Here is a 15515-nt window from a genome sequence, read left to right on the forward strand (position 1 = left end):
CCTCCATGGGATCTCCATTTCTGTGATTCTGCTCCTGCTCTGTTTGCTTAGTTTGTTTTTGCTTTTATTTTAGATTCAGTTGTTGATAGTTGTGAGTGTGTTGTCATTTTAATGTTCACAGTTTTGATCTTCCTCTTTTTCTTAGNATCTAATTTTTCAAACTACACCAGACACAGGCATATTATCACCCGGTTACATATATAACCGATTTAGTGCAGACTAACTCAGTAATACTGACCACAGCTAGTTTTTACTAATTTTTAAAGTGTATTTTATTATGTTATTACAGTTGTCCCAATTTTTTTCACCTTTGTCACCCTCCACCCCTCCTTCCCTCCAGCAATCCCCGCCCCCGCACTTAGTTCATGTCCATGGGTCGTGTGTGTAAGTGCTCTGGCTTCTCCATTTGCCTTACTGTGCTTAACCTCCTCCTGTCTCTTCTGTGCCTACCATTTATGCTTCTTATTCCCTGTACCTTCCCCCCCGCTCTCCCCCTTCACCCTCCCCACTGAAAACCCTCCATGGGATCTCCATTTCTGTGATTCTGCTCCTGCTCTGTTTGCTTAGTTTGTTTTTGCTTTTATTTTAGATTCAGTTGTTGATAGTTGTGAGTGTGTTGTCATTTTAATGTTCACAGTTTTGATCTTCCTCTTTTTCTTACATAAGTCCCTTTAACAGTTCATGTAATAAAAACTTGGTGATGATGACCTCCTTTGGCTTTACCTTGTCTTGGAAGCAGTGTATCTGCCTTTCAATTCTAAGTAACTTTGCTGGATAGCTTCACCCACCTGGATGAATATTTCTTCTGTAAGTCCTTGGTTTTCACACTTCCAAACAGTGTGAGTTTCTGGCAGTTGCATTTTGTTTTGAGGTTAGTTGTGATACTTCTTATGCTTGTGCAAGGAGGCGAAGCACGTCTACCTACCTATGCCTCCATCTTGGCTGGAAGTCTAGTTTTTACTAATTTGATAGAACACAGCACGCCTGATTACCTGGCAGCTTATATGAAATGAAGGTAATGGTCTTTATTTGCAATGCAGATGCTGCATTAAAACATGAACTCTTTCTAGCTGACTAAAAACTGAGGCATCCCAAAACTTAAACATACCCCTAATCCCCTTTTCCAAACACACACAAAAAACAATAGCGTTTCTTCAGAAGATGTTCAACTAAAAATCAGCATCTATGCTTAAAGAGAAAATGGTAGGTGAGAAGATAAAGACAGGAATTCCGACTGACCGGAATTCAGCAGGTGGGAATTAGGCTCTTCCACAGAGTCGCAAGGAAAGCATTCTGAGGACCCACACACAGGAAATTATGAGGTGGCAAGATGGTTTATTGTGTGGAAATAGAAGCTGCCCCCTGGGTCTCCAATCACCCTCTGTCCTGCCACAGAAAAACTCCAACCCTGTCCTCAGCAAGGATAAGACAAAAGGCAGTGTCCAGAGTTTTTGCCTCATGTTAAAGTCCAGTCCAGTCCAGCACCCAGCTAGCTCAGTGTGTTTCCAGCGGCAGTCCACTGCCGAGCTGTGGGATTCCGACTCCTTCATGGAGCCTGTGTGTAGAGTTCGCCTGGCCATGGGCCAATGTGGCTGCTAGGGCTACACAGCCACGGAGAGAACAGGCGCATGCACCATGAGAGTGTGGGGCACCAGGGGGGGAGAGAGAGAGAGACAGACAGACAGACAGACAGAGAGAGACAGAGAAAGAGAGAGAGAGAGAGAGAGAGAGAGAGATGGGGGGGACGGAGAGAGAGAGAGAAAACACGTCTTTGCACCCCTGNAGAGAGACAGACAGACAGACAGACAGAGAGAGAGAGAGACAGAGAGAGAGATGGGGGGGCGGGGAGAGAGAGAGAGAAAACACGTCTTTGTTCCCCTGAGAATGTATTAGCTTGGGCTTGGGAGAGACCAGGTGCTTTTTCAAAATGACCAATCAATTTCTCAAGCTTTTGTGGGCTTTGGATAGGTTTACACCCCTAGTCAGACTGAAGGGCCTCTATGGTTAAGCAGTTCCCCCTGTGCTCCCCAACAATCTGGTACCAGAGGCAAAGGAGGGAGGAGGGAGGAGTGCAATGCCCTTGGGGAGCCCAGTGCTGTGGTCCCCTGGAGTGTGAAAAGCTGTAGCTTCCTGGTGAAGCAAACAGGCTTACGCTCCCTAGTGTACTAAGCTCAGTGTCTAGTTCTCTTTACCCCCTTTTCTTTTCTAAATCATTAGCTAAATACCGAAGGTTAACAACCTTGCAGTTACAGGTCCAAAACACCACCACCAGCGAGAGACCAACCAGTTGGTCTCAGAAACATGTCAATTGTTTCTAAAATAAAGGAGACCTTGCCCAGGTATTGAAATCAAAGGTCCTTATCATGGTAATTTGATTTGTAACTTTGTTTCAAAAAGCATTCTCTACTCTGCACATTTCACAGACCGTAGCCTTTCCCCTTGAAAATCACTAATCACTAAAAGACAATAGCCAGGTTCTGACTAATGGTTACAAGGTTTGAGCCTCTGGCAGCTCTCCAGACCCTAATATGGAAGGACCCCCTCAGCAACCTCTCCATGAAACCACACAGAGGGACATGAAAGTGACCCCAGAGCTGTCCTCGAGATCTGAGGAAATGATTCACTACCCAGACCCCACCTTCGATCAATCAGCCCCTAACATATCCTCCAAACCCCTAATGTACGCATGGTGTCTTGAGATTCTGCCCTGCATAACCTGTTAGTCACCTACCAGCCAGGAGCCAGGCCTTCTCCAGCAAAAACTCACCCAAACTCCGGATGGACATCAACCCTAGTAAATTCCTTTCCCCGCTGTAAACTCTTGCTCAGTCACCTACTTTGGGCCAGTGCACACCATCAGATGGACTTAGTACCTAAACAAAACTTTAGATAGAGTTTATTTCTAAAAAAAATGCTTTCCAAGAAATCATTTTCCTTCCACCTAAGAAAGTTTTTAAAATATATGTCAGTTAACTCTTTTAACAACCTTGAGCCCTGCATGCCCTTCCTGCCCCGAAGAGATGGTAAACCACCCAGCAGTGGCAAGAAGACATGGCAACAACTACGGTCCTCCCCCCACCGGGCCTGCCACCCCTGCCGGCCCCCACGCGCACAAGCACACACCCCACAGACTTCCCTGCCACCTCAAACATGGGCACGTTGGAAGTCTGTAGCAATGCTCTGAAAACAGTAACTGAGTCAACCTGGCCATTTCATTGAACAAGACAGACTATCCTACTTCATCCATCTCTCCATCAGCCACCTCCATAGAGAATAAGACTGGGGCTGCTTCTGACACCTTCTAAAAAGCACATTTGCTATTCCTGAAACATAAAATTTTCCTTTACATTACAATTTACACATAACTTCAAAAGTCAACTCACATTGCTTAATCCCGATCGATTTTCTCTCCATTCAAACTTATGAAAAGGGTTGCACAAAAGTGTGTCAGCCTATCAGCGATACTTTTAAAAATAATTTTAAATATTTCATGTTACTAAATCTAAAGGGTAGATTTAGGACCAACAGTCCTAACAACACAACCAGAGACCACCCCAAGGATTTAAAATGTGAAACATACACACACAGAATATAGGAACTCTATCTACTTAAAGTAAGGAAAGATACAGTTCATCTACATTTTTCAGTTTAACTAAACCAAAACAAGTTAAAAGCAACTTGGGAACAAATTGCATGCACTACAGAAAACTAAGGTCATGATATTCTATGGCAATGCCAACATTTTATAGGCAAAAAGTTAGACTATTTGACTATGAACAAAAAAGGGGGCCACAATGTTAAACCTGACAAGCTCAGGGGAGGTTTGCATGGCAGGTGCTACAAACTCCCAGACAGAAAGTAGCCACCTAGCATGGTCTGAACGTAAAATTCCTATCTCAAAGATAGCCGTGGCAGTAATGATGTCCTCAGCCTGAAGCTTCCTTGACAACGGCAGGTCTTCCCCTTCAGGGAGCTTATTGTCTTACTTGCATCTAAGGTAACAGATGTTTGAAAGGTCAGAGGAACCCCCTTTTCCAGACGCCCATCCCCAGGGTGCACCCACCACACGGAAGCCTCTCGGCTATCTTCCTCCCACATGCCATCTCCCTGGGCTGAAGATGTTAACGGCCCTGCACCCACTGACCAAGTGCCTCTGCATTTCACTCTGTGTCCAGTCTCAGAGGTTTCCTCCTTTGCTTTCTCCCACCTCCCTGATCGACCAGCAGTGAATTTCATCTACCACCCCCTTACACCAGCTCCTTGGATTCCCATGTATAAAATAAGCTGTAAAACTGCCATTCTCCAAAGCATTTTCTCAGTCCATTGAGATTTTACTTTCTGGCAATCGTTATTAGTTTGGTTCAAATAAACTCTTATAAGACTTTCTTGGGCCAAATGCTCTGATTGATAACACTTGCTACAACAAAGGGGTAAACTGTTTTAAAAAGAAAAAGGAAACCCTTTCACAAAGCGATATGTTTATACGACATGTTAATATGTTGTATTGTGCAACATTCTTTTCCTATTAAAAGAAACGGAACACAATTTTCACGACAATGCAACTGATCACGCATAACACGTGAAACCAAAATTTCCTCATGATTTTTTCCTATTGTGAAATTAAGTACATCAAATGAAGTATTACCCTCCCAAAGGAAGGACTTAGTATCTCTTCACACTCAGGCCCCCATTCCAACACCCCCAGGATAAAGTGGTAACAGCTCTATCAGGCACACAGGGACACAGCTGAATGACTGTTAGTTTGTAAACCACCTCCTTTCATTCCACTCTCTCCTTACATATGTAAATCACGGTGTCCCAGCGGAGCCCGCCAACAGCCACCACAACCGAATTACCCTCCAGGGACACCAATCGGGCTTGTTATTCTGGTTTCAGCATTGAAAAACGAGAGGAAGAAGCAGCTGTTTTCAGGAATTAAAGTTTCTCTTGATTAGATTTCTGGCTCACTGCTAAATGTTTATACCCTGAAATGCATTACCCTCTGCTTCTAAATATTTGGCCTTTTTTTTGAGAGCCAAGATGTGGTACATTTCCAATTAAATTGCTTCAAGTAATGTATGCCTAGTTTTGCCCGGAGCATTTGGTCAAATTTTAATACGCCCTCTTGGGAGCCAACACGAACTTCCAGCAGTAGATCTAATTGTGCAGAATAGAATTTTAAACAACACTGAGCCCTATCTTCCAGAGGACACAGTCCTTTCTTCTCCTACTCCGAGAGTTGTCATGAGACACCTCGTATGATACTTATCACTTAGAATCTTTCTACTAAGGTGATAAACCAATCACAAAATACATTTCTTTTTCCCCCAGCATTAAAAAACATTGGTTTCTTCCAAGGGTGAGCTGAAGCTGGATGCCACAGTTTAAGCTTGTGAATCACTGCATGATTAATAATTAATAGCACGTGCACATTTCCACGGGCTGCAAATGTCAGCTGAGACAACCCATGTCACAGGGCTTCCGAACCCACCACACGGATGATCCATAGGCGGACAGTGTTCAATTGTCTTCGTTTTTCTTGATTGTAATAAATGTTTTTCATCTGAAAACTTGAAAGAGGACCCTCTCATTTTTCTTTCATAAAAATATGCACCCATAATTGTACTCCAAACCCTACACAGATATCACCGAGGGAAAGCAGAGGCTGTGCTGCAATACTGCACTCGTCGGATCGCATTAGGCTCAAAACAGGAATCTCCAGGATATATATTTGTCATGTCATCCCAGGCTGAGGGCATCACCAGGATAACATTCTCCTGGTCAGATGCAGCTGCAATCGACTTCCACAAACCCACCTACTGATGAAAGCCAAGCCTCCCAAGCACTGCTCTTCGTTTCTTCTTTACCACTTCTTCCCTCCTCCGAGGAGAGAAGCCATTTTACTACTTTATAAGTACCCCGACTATCCAACAATCTAAAAAAATTTACTCATCAATAACAGTCAGCTAAAAGCAAAAGTGCACCCCATCGAAGTCAGCGAATAAAACAGGCAACCTGAGCACATATTGATCGGAAAGATTCCGGATACTCACTAAAGGCAGCCACAGCCAGGGCCAGGGTCACGATAATGGAGAACCAGGAGACCCACAGTGCCTTCCTCCTGTAGTTCTGGGCTTCATGAGGTTTCAGGCGAGTGCTGCTTTCTAGTAAGCCTGGCAAAAGCAAGGAGGAAAGGAAGTGAGACTTTTCCTTATTGGGAAAACCACAGCCAGAGCGCTACACTTTCGTATCCAAGGATTGCAGACTGACAGCCTTTGGGCCAAGATGTGTTTTAACAATTTGGAGAGTTCAAACACAAATCAGGCTCTCTGGAATCTCTTGAAAAGATGTGAGGGTCTAGCACTATAGGCATGTGTTCCTGCAGGGTAACAACAGCTGTCTTCTTCATAAGGCCCCTGCAGACCCTCCACTCCCTAACCTGCAGTAGGAGCCCAGCCATCCCCCAGCCCCTGTGTTAACTAGCTCAGCTCACACTGGTGCTGTTCCTTCTAACAACACCCTTCTGGTAGGAAAACAGCACCAATAGCCCACATGTAGTTAGCCATTCAGGCTCCTCAGCTGTGGGCACTGATCTGCATTGATCCACCTGCAAGGTACCACTGGTGGGCCGGGTTTTGCCCAAAGCAATGAGTCATGGAATACAAATGCCCTCATTGCTCCCTCAGTGACAATTAACAGGAGAAAGACCTTTCTCTTGAACTGCCACCACTGAGAGCCACCAGACCTAAATTATATGCTGTTTTCTTCTCTTTCTGCTCGGTACTATCTATCCTTTTGTACCAAGCATATGTTGAAAAATTCTTACAATATTATAGTGAGGCAAATCTGCTAAAACTGGAGGTAGCTTTCCAGACAGGCCATGTGTAAGAAAGGTTTCATTTTTGTTGCCTACACCTTCAACATTGAGAGACCTTAACAACAGAAATTCATGACTCCCAGGCAGTGCCCAAGCTTCAATTGCCTTGGGTTGATGACTGAAATATCTTCAGTATGATCCCAATCAATATTTTTCCTTCTCCTTTGAAAACAGATCATATATGGCATCCCTTTGTTGCAAAAAAACCACAAAATTCTCAAACATTCTACATAAAAGGAGCTTATGACACTATCTCTGGCTAAATGGCTTAACATACATACACCTTTTACAGAGGAGTAGCCTCACCACAACAGGTCCAGAAAAACAAAGAAAAGTGTAGCCAAATCCCTGGCGCCATTTGTAAAATATTGCACAGTGTGTGACATATCACACCTGTGCATTAAGTAAAAGGCATCATCTTATTAAACCGACTGGGCATCCCAAGCCTCTGGTTGCCAAAAACTGTGCTCTGATAAAAAATTACAGCAAGGATCCTGTTGCAACTTCCCAGTTCCATTTACCATCCAGACTTAAGCACCCTGAACAAGTTCTGAACAAAGCAAGGGGAAATATCCAGAAGGTTGCTTAGTAAGCCCTGTTTCTGGACAGAGGTTTTTAAATAACTGAAACATGTAACTTCCTTAGGATCAAAAGATAAGAAAGAAGGAGGGAGGGAGGGAGGAAAGAAAGGAAGGAGAAAAGAAAAAAGAAAAAAAGAAAAGAAAGAAATGCTAAACACCATTTCCATCATCCCCTCACCGTAAAAATGCCCCCAAACCTGACAAAATAAATGAATGAGCTTGGATGGAAAACAGAAATACCTCTTATCAAAGGATTTCAAATTAAAATCCCTTTGTCTACTTTCTGTCCCTTTGTTTACATCTTCTCTAGCTGCCAAAACACCCCATTCTAATGTTCAACTATAATCACCTGTGTCCGGTTAAAGCTGCAGCCTAGAATGAGGTCCCACACACTCCAAATAATTTATTTCCCTTTTCCCAAATGATATAAAAATCTTCCTTTCATCTTGGCAAATTGATTTTCAGAAGTGAAGCTGATTCAAATAAGCAGTTCATTTGCTGGGTATTTTGACAGCAATAATCTCCAGAGGTTTATCTACTGGGGGGTAAAAACAAGGTTCCTCTTAGAAGTAGACTTAATTTTCTAAGAGAAAGGCAGTAATCTGCATTTTCTATTCTGCCACATGGCATTTCTCCTCCAAAGTCAGCTGTTTCCACCCATATGACTGCCCATGCAGGCCAGTCTACAGGCCTCACCCCTCAGGGTGTCGGTACCCCCGTGAAGGGGTTTGGGACCCCAGCCCTCATAGGCTAAACTGCCCTGCTAAGGGGAGGCCCTGGGGTCTTCTGTACAGTAGGACTGCCGGTTCTTCCCCAGATCTGACCCTATGCATACCTCCCCAATGAGATTTTTTTAAGTTAAAAAACTGAAGTAAATGCAATAGGAAGACTATCCATGAAAGGAGGAACTTTCCCATTTCTTTCCAGCCTTTGTTATCTCCCACTACTTTTCCTCTTTAAACATAGAGCCTCTTTAAAGAATGGAAAACTTTCCACTCCTCGAATTACCTACAAAGACCCAGCTCATAAATGGCCTGCACACAGGTGCCTCTATCTCTGATCCCGTGTTAGCTACATGCACACTTGCAAGCCACAGAGGTGCAGTGAGAAATTCTTAAGTTTTCAGGATGCTGTGCTTCCAAGGTAGAAGAAAGGCAGCACAGCCTAGAGAAGCTAAGGCAGGCTGGCCTCAGATAGTTGGCCTGTCCAAATTTCTAATCTTGCCCAAATTTCACATATTTGTAATTTTGGCCAGGAAAAGAGTAAGCATAAGGGTTGTAAATAAAGGATGGATACCTTATTTTTTAAGGGCAGGGATGCAAATATATGTGGAGAGGTTGAAGATATCAGTCATTTCCATGCTAGTATAACCAGCACTGGGTTCTGGCAGGGATGCAAATATATGTGGAGAGGTTGAAGATATCAGTCATTTCCATGCTAGTATAAATTAGTTCCAGTTGTTTTCTCCTAAGGAGTTAGTCATGCTTGGTTTCTCTGAAGGGAAATATTCATTAGATGAGAACGTAGTGGGAAATGATGAAGCATATAAGGCTAGGCTGGGCTCTAAGTCTTGGAGCAAAATGATGGGAAGGAAAAAACTTGTGGAGAGAAGAGTGGGTATTAAAAGGGAGAGAGTGAAAACATCTAAGACAAGTGTGGCCTAGTTTGTGTGTTTAAGTCTCTAAAGCTCTCAGACCACAGAGCTCTTTCTCGCTGAACTACAAGCTCAGCCAAATGGCGCTGCAGTTTTGACATTATGAGATAGTAGGTTTCTGGAATCAGCCCACACCACTCCAAATTCTCTAAACACTAAAATGACAAAGCATGCCTTTGATGGGAATAAGAAGTCTGCAACACGGTCCTGGAGTGTCCAACATTTTTGCACCTCTGGGCCAGACTGGAAGAAGAGTTGTCTTGGGCCACAGGTTAAGAACACAAACACTAATGAAAACTGATGGACAAAAAAAATGGTTTTAAGTTAATTTACGATTTTGTGTTGGGCTTCATACATAGCCATCCTGGACCGAATGCAGCCTGAGGGCCACTGAGGGTCAGACACTCGAAAGTTAGGACAGGAGAGAAAGGCAAACATAGTTATACAGCCAGGGTGCCCAACCCTCACAGGCCCTCTAAGCATCTAGGCCTACAAGAAAGAAAGCTGTAGGCTTTCTTCATGGAGAGATGAAGCACAGCAGGCAACTGCTAAGGCTTCTTTCTCCCGAAACCCTCTCACCATCAGGAAGAAGGCAGCGGCAAACGAACCATTCCCCACGGGATATGAAAATCAATATTGGAAAGATGCAGGCTGTAAGGAAAAATAACACAAACACAAAATATTATAATAAACCTCCCCAGGTAACCTTCTGATTTATTTAATAAAGATGACTCATTCATCATTAACTCTTTGCTGTCAGGAATAGGCTAAACAAAAGAATGTCACACTTTCAGCTTTCAATGCCACCCAGCGCTGGGTTCTTTGGGGGACAGGGTTCGTCCTAACAGAGGGGCTGTGTGTGGTGTGCAACGCTTTCACAAAGTAACAGTTTATGAACAGTGAATGCTTTCATGCTATAATATAATGGAAAATGAAATTCGGTCGACCAGTGAAAAATAACCTTAAGAACGAATTCAGACAGGCTTTTTACACTCGGACACGGGCTACAAAATGATGCTAAATATTAACTCGCGCTAGCACTTTTTCCCCCTCCTATGTATTTTGGGGGGTGGGGAGAAATAGGCCAGCTCTTGCAGATGACCTGCAATGCTACAAAAATAAGCTCAGCCCAGAGTTCTTCAATACCAAATTTGTAAATGCTACAGTATTAGTTGCTGAGGGAAAGGTAATTAACACCACCTGAAATAAAACTGACAGGTCTTGTTGGGTGCTTGTGATGTCACCAATCATCAACTCTAAAATGACAGCCAGTTACGTGAGAATCGGAGAACCTGCAACGCAGGTACCGAACTCGCCGGTTGCAGCTGGAGCGGCTCCAGCTGTGGCTGAGCTCCCTGCCGATTCGCTGGAAACTACCGTTTCCATGTCATTCTATTTCACAGGCTTGCGGCTTAAATTTTCTAAGGGGGAAGAGATCGTGCATCTGCACACTAAACCGGAATAAAAATGTGCAGGAGATACTAAGAATAGGACAGAAACCTGCTAAGGCTAACATATAAAAATCCGCCACAGCCAACAAAAAATAAGGCGTCCAAGAAAAAGGAGTGAAGTGGCGGTGGAGCCGGTTCCCCCGAAGGGCCCGGCTACAAGAATCCCGCTTCGGCCACTAACCAGTTTTGGCAGAACCACTGAGTCTTTCTGAGGGGACCGATTTGGACTTGGATTCAGCAAGAAGCAGAAAAGATACAGACGTGGCCAAGATCAGGGCTTCGAGCGGAAAGGAAACGTTGAAGGGAGGGAAAGAGGGATTAGGAGGAGACACGGGAATGAACGGCGAATCTCTCTGTCTCACGCGGGCCACTCAGAGGGGGGCGGCGGCTGTCGGTGGGAAGAAAGGGTTCGGCCTCCCGGGACAGGGACCAGGCCAGAGTCCCGAGAGCGATGCTGAAGCGGGTGACAACGTGCGCTCCAGCCACCACCAGGTTTCGGTGGCATTCACCCAGATGAGGCTGGCGGCCCAAACCCAGATGCCCCAGCCCTGCGCCCTCCCCGCTAAGACACCCTACAATAAACTAGATCCCCTGTAAAGGAAGGTCGGGGCCGCTCGACTGACATCCCTTCTCCGGGGCGGGCGGCCCAGCAGCCGCTGAGGGGCTCCTCCGGCTGAACCCGCAGGGGGAAGTTATCCTGACGCCGGTGGAGGTCGGAGGGGCTCGGGAAAGAGGGCTCGCGGAGCTCCGGTCCCTCCCAGCGGAGCTGGGGCCGCAGTCCCCCGGGAGCACTGGGCTCTGAAAGCAAATAAACCGCCTCCCGCAAACTTTTTCCAGTGGGCAGCGGAGGGGCAGAGGCTGGCGGAGAGCGCCGCGCGGGTCCCTGCGGGCTTCCCCAGAGGCTGCCGGTTCTCCGGTTGCGAGGCGGCCCCGGCCGCGGGAGGTGGGACTGCCGCTCTCTGCGCCTTCGCTGGGAAGTCCCGGCTCCGCGCCCGGCCCTGCCCGGGTAAGGGCAGAGGCGGGCCCCTGGCCGCGCCGGCCGGGGCAGGGGAAGGGGCTGAGCCGGGGGACGCGGCCCCAGCGCCGCGCGCTCACCTCGATCCTCCAGCCCGTCGCTGAACTGGCCGCTCTGGCTGATCCGCATCTGTTGCCCCTCCTCGGGCTGCGGGGGCTCGCGCGCTGGGGATCCCAGCTGGCCCGGGACAGCGGCCAACGGCGCGTGGCCCCGGGGCGGCGGCGGGACGGCGGAGCCCGGGGGGCTGCGGCGCTCTTTGCCCGCGGCCGTCTCCATGGCGCGGGGCGGGGGATCCCAGCGGCGACGACGTGAGTCGCGGGGCTGGAGTCCGAAGTGCGAGGCGCCGCGGCTCGGAGCCGGCGGAGGAATGGACCGACGGTCAGACAGACAGCGCCGCGAGGGAGCGAGGGCGCGCTCGGCGGAGTGGCGGTGCGGCGGCTGCAGGGGCGGCGGGCGCGCGGGGAGCGGCGTAGCCGGCGGCGGGGGCCGCGCAGTCGCTGCCGCGCTCCGCCCCCGGGGGCAGGTGCGGGAGGCAGGGACCCGCCCCGAAGCCCCCGCGCCGGAACCGGCGCCCCGAGACCCGTGTGCAGGGAGGGGTTTTGCCAGGCCAGTGGCCGGAACGCTCCGGGGAACTACTGGGGGCGCCGGGCGGCCGCGGCGGGGCCTGGCGAGGGTGTGACTGGGGATGTAACACCGCCCGCGCGGCGCGCCGGGGCCCAGAGGGGAAGCCCCTCCGGCCGGGTTTCCTCCGCGGTCCGGGAAGCCTGTGGCCGCGCTCCCGCCCGAGAGAGGGCGGCGCCCTCACTTGGCACCTGTCTCCGCCTGAGCTGCACGGGCTTCAGCGGCTGTGCCGAGTCTCGGCGTGGGCTGCTATCGTCTCCGCCCGTCCCGGGAAACGAGGTTCACCTGTCCCCTAGCCCGTGTGTCCCGGGCCTTCTCTAGAGGTTTTGATTGCCTTCCCGGTTTTTCCCTTCAGCGCCAACCTAAGGGGACCGGGTGTGCTCGGGACACAGAAGGTGCTCGGGTGTGCACCTTCTGAGCTCTCCAGAAGATGTTCGGGTCTCAAGGCGTCCCCAGAGCGACTATCCCGGGTCCTTTGTCCCAACCAGTCCCCCACCGCTCGCTGTTTCCCCTCTGAGCATTCAAGTCTCTCGGGTTCCGCGGGACTGCGGGCCTCCCCCGGGCCTCCTCCGGCGCGGCCGACTGTCTCCAGCTCTGACCACGCCGAGCCCGTACCCCTGAGCCGGCAGGCTGGCCTCCGCAGCGGTGTGGCGACCTGGTCCGCACCACGCCGGGGCCCGCGCGGCTCCCGCAGCCTCGGAGATTTAGAGGCAGATCGGCCATTTATCAGATTTATCTTTAATGGTATCGACACCCAAACTATACAGTCTAGATTTAATTCCTAAAGGGAAATTTACAATTTAGATTTCGTCTTTAAATTTAATGAGCTCTAAAACGCCAATTCCTTATTTAAAGCCTGCCTACTTTGGGTGTTAGGCACCCTGTGTTTTGCAGAATATCCAGGTCCCTTTCTCATTCTCTCTTTGCCTGCAGTTGAAATGGGAAGCGTGTCTCACTTTATGCTGAGAATGAGGAGATAGAGTTGACCTTGGCCGATTCACTTTACCTTTTGGGCACTAATTTCTTTAAGTAAAACTGAAAGAGTTGGACTAGGTCATTTCAAAGGCCCCATCCTGCTAGAAGAAGAGAATGGGAGGGAGGGAAGTAAGAAAGAACGAAAAGGAAGAAAAGTGCTGTGATTTCCTACTTACAATGAGTAAGTCCTTTCCAATCTTTGTTCTGTCCTCGGAGGAGGGCAAACATGGGTGTTTGTGGACAGACACAGGCTGACACATAAACCCGCCATGCTCTCTCCCACGCAGACTTTTTCCCTCCCAATTGGTCCCTCAGTCAATGGATCTCAAACATTTGAATCACCTCGGAGTTTAAAAAAAAATACCCACGGCTCTCCCACTGCTGGAGATCCCATAACCTCAGTGATGGAAATGGTCTGGTCTGGGAATGGGCATCAGTACTTTTTAAAGCTCACTCCCCTTTCTAAAATCCTCTGGGAAGCTTTTATTTGTTGCTTATTTGCTCGTTTGTTTGTTTTGTTGTTTAAATGCTGACTCTTCCTCAATGCTTTGCAATCCTGATTAAGTGGATGTGAAATCTGGATAAAAATCTTCATTTGCTTCTCTCTCTCTCTCTCTCTCTCTCTCACACACACACACACACACACAGAGATTCTGCTGTAGATTGTTCCAGAGCCACCTTTGTACAATGGGAGACCACCCCCTCCCCAAAAAATGGAATTGTCTTCTGGAGGGTGCGTTCCTTGCAGTACAGGCTTCCCCCACTAGATCCGTGTTCTAGGAACCCATCTGTATCAGTGTATCAGCTGACATTGTTGTGAGAGGCTGCATTGGGCTTCAGTGACTTTTCCTTTTGAAGACTCAACACACTTGCCCATTTCATGATGGGTGATTTACAAGCGCACCTACGCACAGAGTGCTGAGTGTTTAGAAGTTTTTGACCAAAAACAGCGAGATCCCCCTCCCTATTCACCTGATGTTCCCTTGAGCCACTTTCTTTGTTTCCCTTGTGAAAGGTTTCTCAATGAGAACCCTCTTTGTCAATATGGAAAATGTGAAACAAAAAATGGCAGAAGTACTAAAAGACATTAAAATCTATGAGTTCAAAAACTGTTTTAAGCAATGGAAAAAAAAACATCTCGATGCAAAAACTCTTTGATGCAACGTACTCTCCTTGCATCAAATGGCAAGTACTTTGAAGGTGACTGAAGCGTAAACATGTAAGAATAAATTCTGAGCTTTTGGGGGTCCCCCTCATAATTCTTACTATCCACCCTCCACAATATGGACTGGTTAGCTCTGCATCCTTCTCTCTCTCTCTCTCTCTCTCTCACACACACACACACACACACACACCAGAGTCTGTGTTTTCTCAGAGTCATTAGCATCATTATCCTGTCCTCTGGTTCCTCAGTTCTCTAGTCCAGTGCATCCAGACCTGAATGTACAGATGAACACCAGGTTTCTTGTTAAAAATGCAGATTCTAACTCAGTATATCTGGGCTAGAGGCTCACATCTCTAACAAAACTCCAGGTGCTGCTGACACTGCTGGTCTAAAGACCACACTCAGAGAAGTAAGGCTCTAGGCGTTATTTATTATTCATGGGATAAATGTATTTTGTCAAGTTCCAGATGCCCTGGTTCAATAAGCCATTCCAGCCTCCTCCAGAAAGATTTATCTTACTCCATCTCTGGGAGAGCCCTGAGTACTCTTCTGTGAGCTGTAAATGTTTAATAATGCACTGCCTGCTTCATGTGTGAGGCAGGGATTGTGCTGCTTGCCTGATCCCTGTCTTCACTCACCCACATCTACCTGGACGCCAAGGACACAGTGGTCCCCCAAACAATCTCCATTGGTCGACTGGGAGATAATATCGGCTTACCATTCTTGCGGGATGTACTATGTGCCAAGCATCTTGCTAAGTTTTTATGTTGCATTGTCTCCCTATCGAGCTGTTGCATTCAGCTATCCCTCCCTACGTTTGTTTTACGAAAAAACGAAGGAAAGTCTGTTAAGCTTTTGTCTAGCATCAAATGCCCGCAGTGGTACTGCCCCCGAGAGGGCATTTTGGAAATTTGCAGTTGCTTTACTTGGTAATCACAATGCTAGGAGAAAGAGGCCGCTGGCAATTAGTGGGGGATGCAGGGATCCGGGAGGCCCCCCATGCACAGGACTTTGCAGCACACTGATTGTTTGTGTCCCACACGGCTTTCATATGTCAGACTAGATGGTTGGAAAGTTAAAGTATGCTTCTAGTTACATTAGAACTTTAACTCTGTTGCACATATAAACCCAAAAAAGTCTGGAGGCTTTGCTAGAAATGTATGATAAAGATTTACA

General features: G+C 47.6%; 1 protein-coding gene across 1 annotated transcript in view; it reads right to left on the minus strand.

Moving 5' to 3' along the window:
• The window catches only part of TMEM163 (transmembrane protein 163), a 228570-nt gene extending 216495 nt beyond the window's left edge, over positions 1-12075 (minus strand). The window contains exons 1-2 of the mRNA XM_037069023.1: positions 11659-12075; positions 6054-6173 (exon numbers count right to left, since the gene is read on the minus strand). Of these exons, the coding sequence (XP_036924918.1) occupies positions 6054-6173; positions 11659-11854 (316 nt within the window). The 5' untranslated portion in view covers positions 11855-12075. The remainder of the gene's footprint in view (positions 1-6053; positions 6174-11658) is intronic.
• Between the last annotated feature and the right edge of the window lie 3440 nt (positions 12076-15515).

This window comes from Sturnira hondurensis, unplaced genomic scaffold, assembly GCF_014824575.4.
Source record: "Sturnira hondurensis isolate 20B ecotype Veracruz unplaced genomic scaffold, ASM1482457v3 Scaffold0000256, whole genome shotgun sequence".
Lineage (NCBI taxonomy): Eukaryota > Metazoa > Chordata > Mammalia > Chiroptera > Phyllostomidae > Sturnira > Sturnira hondurensis.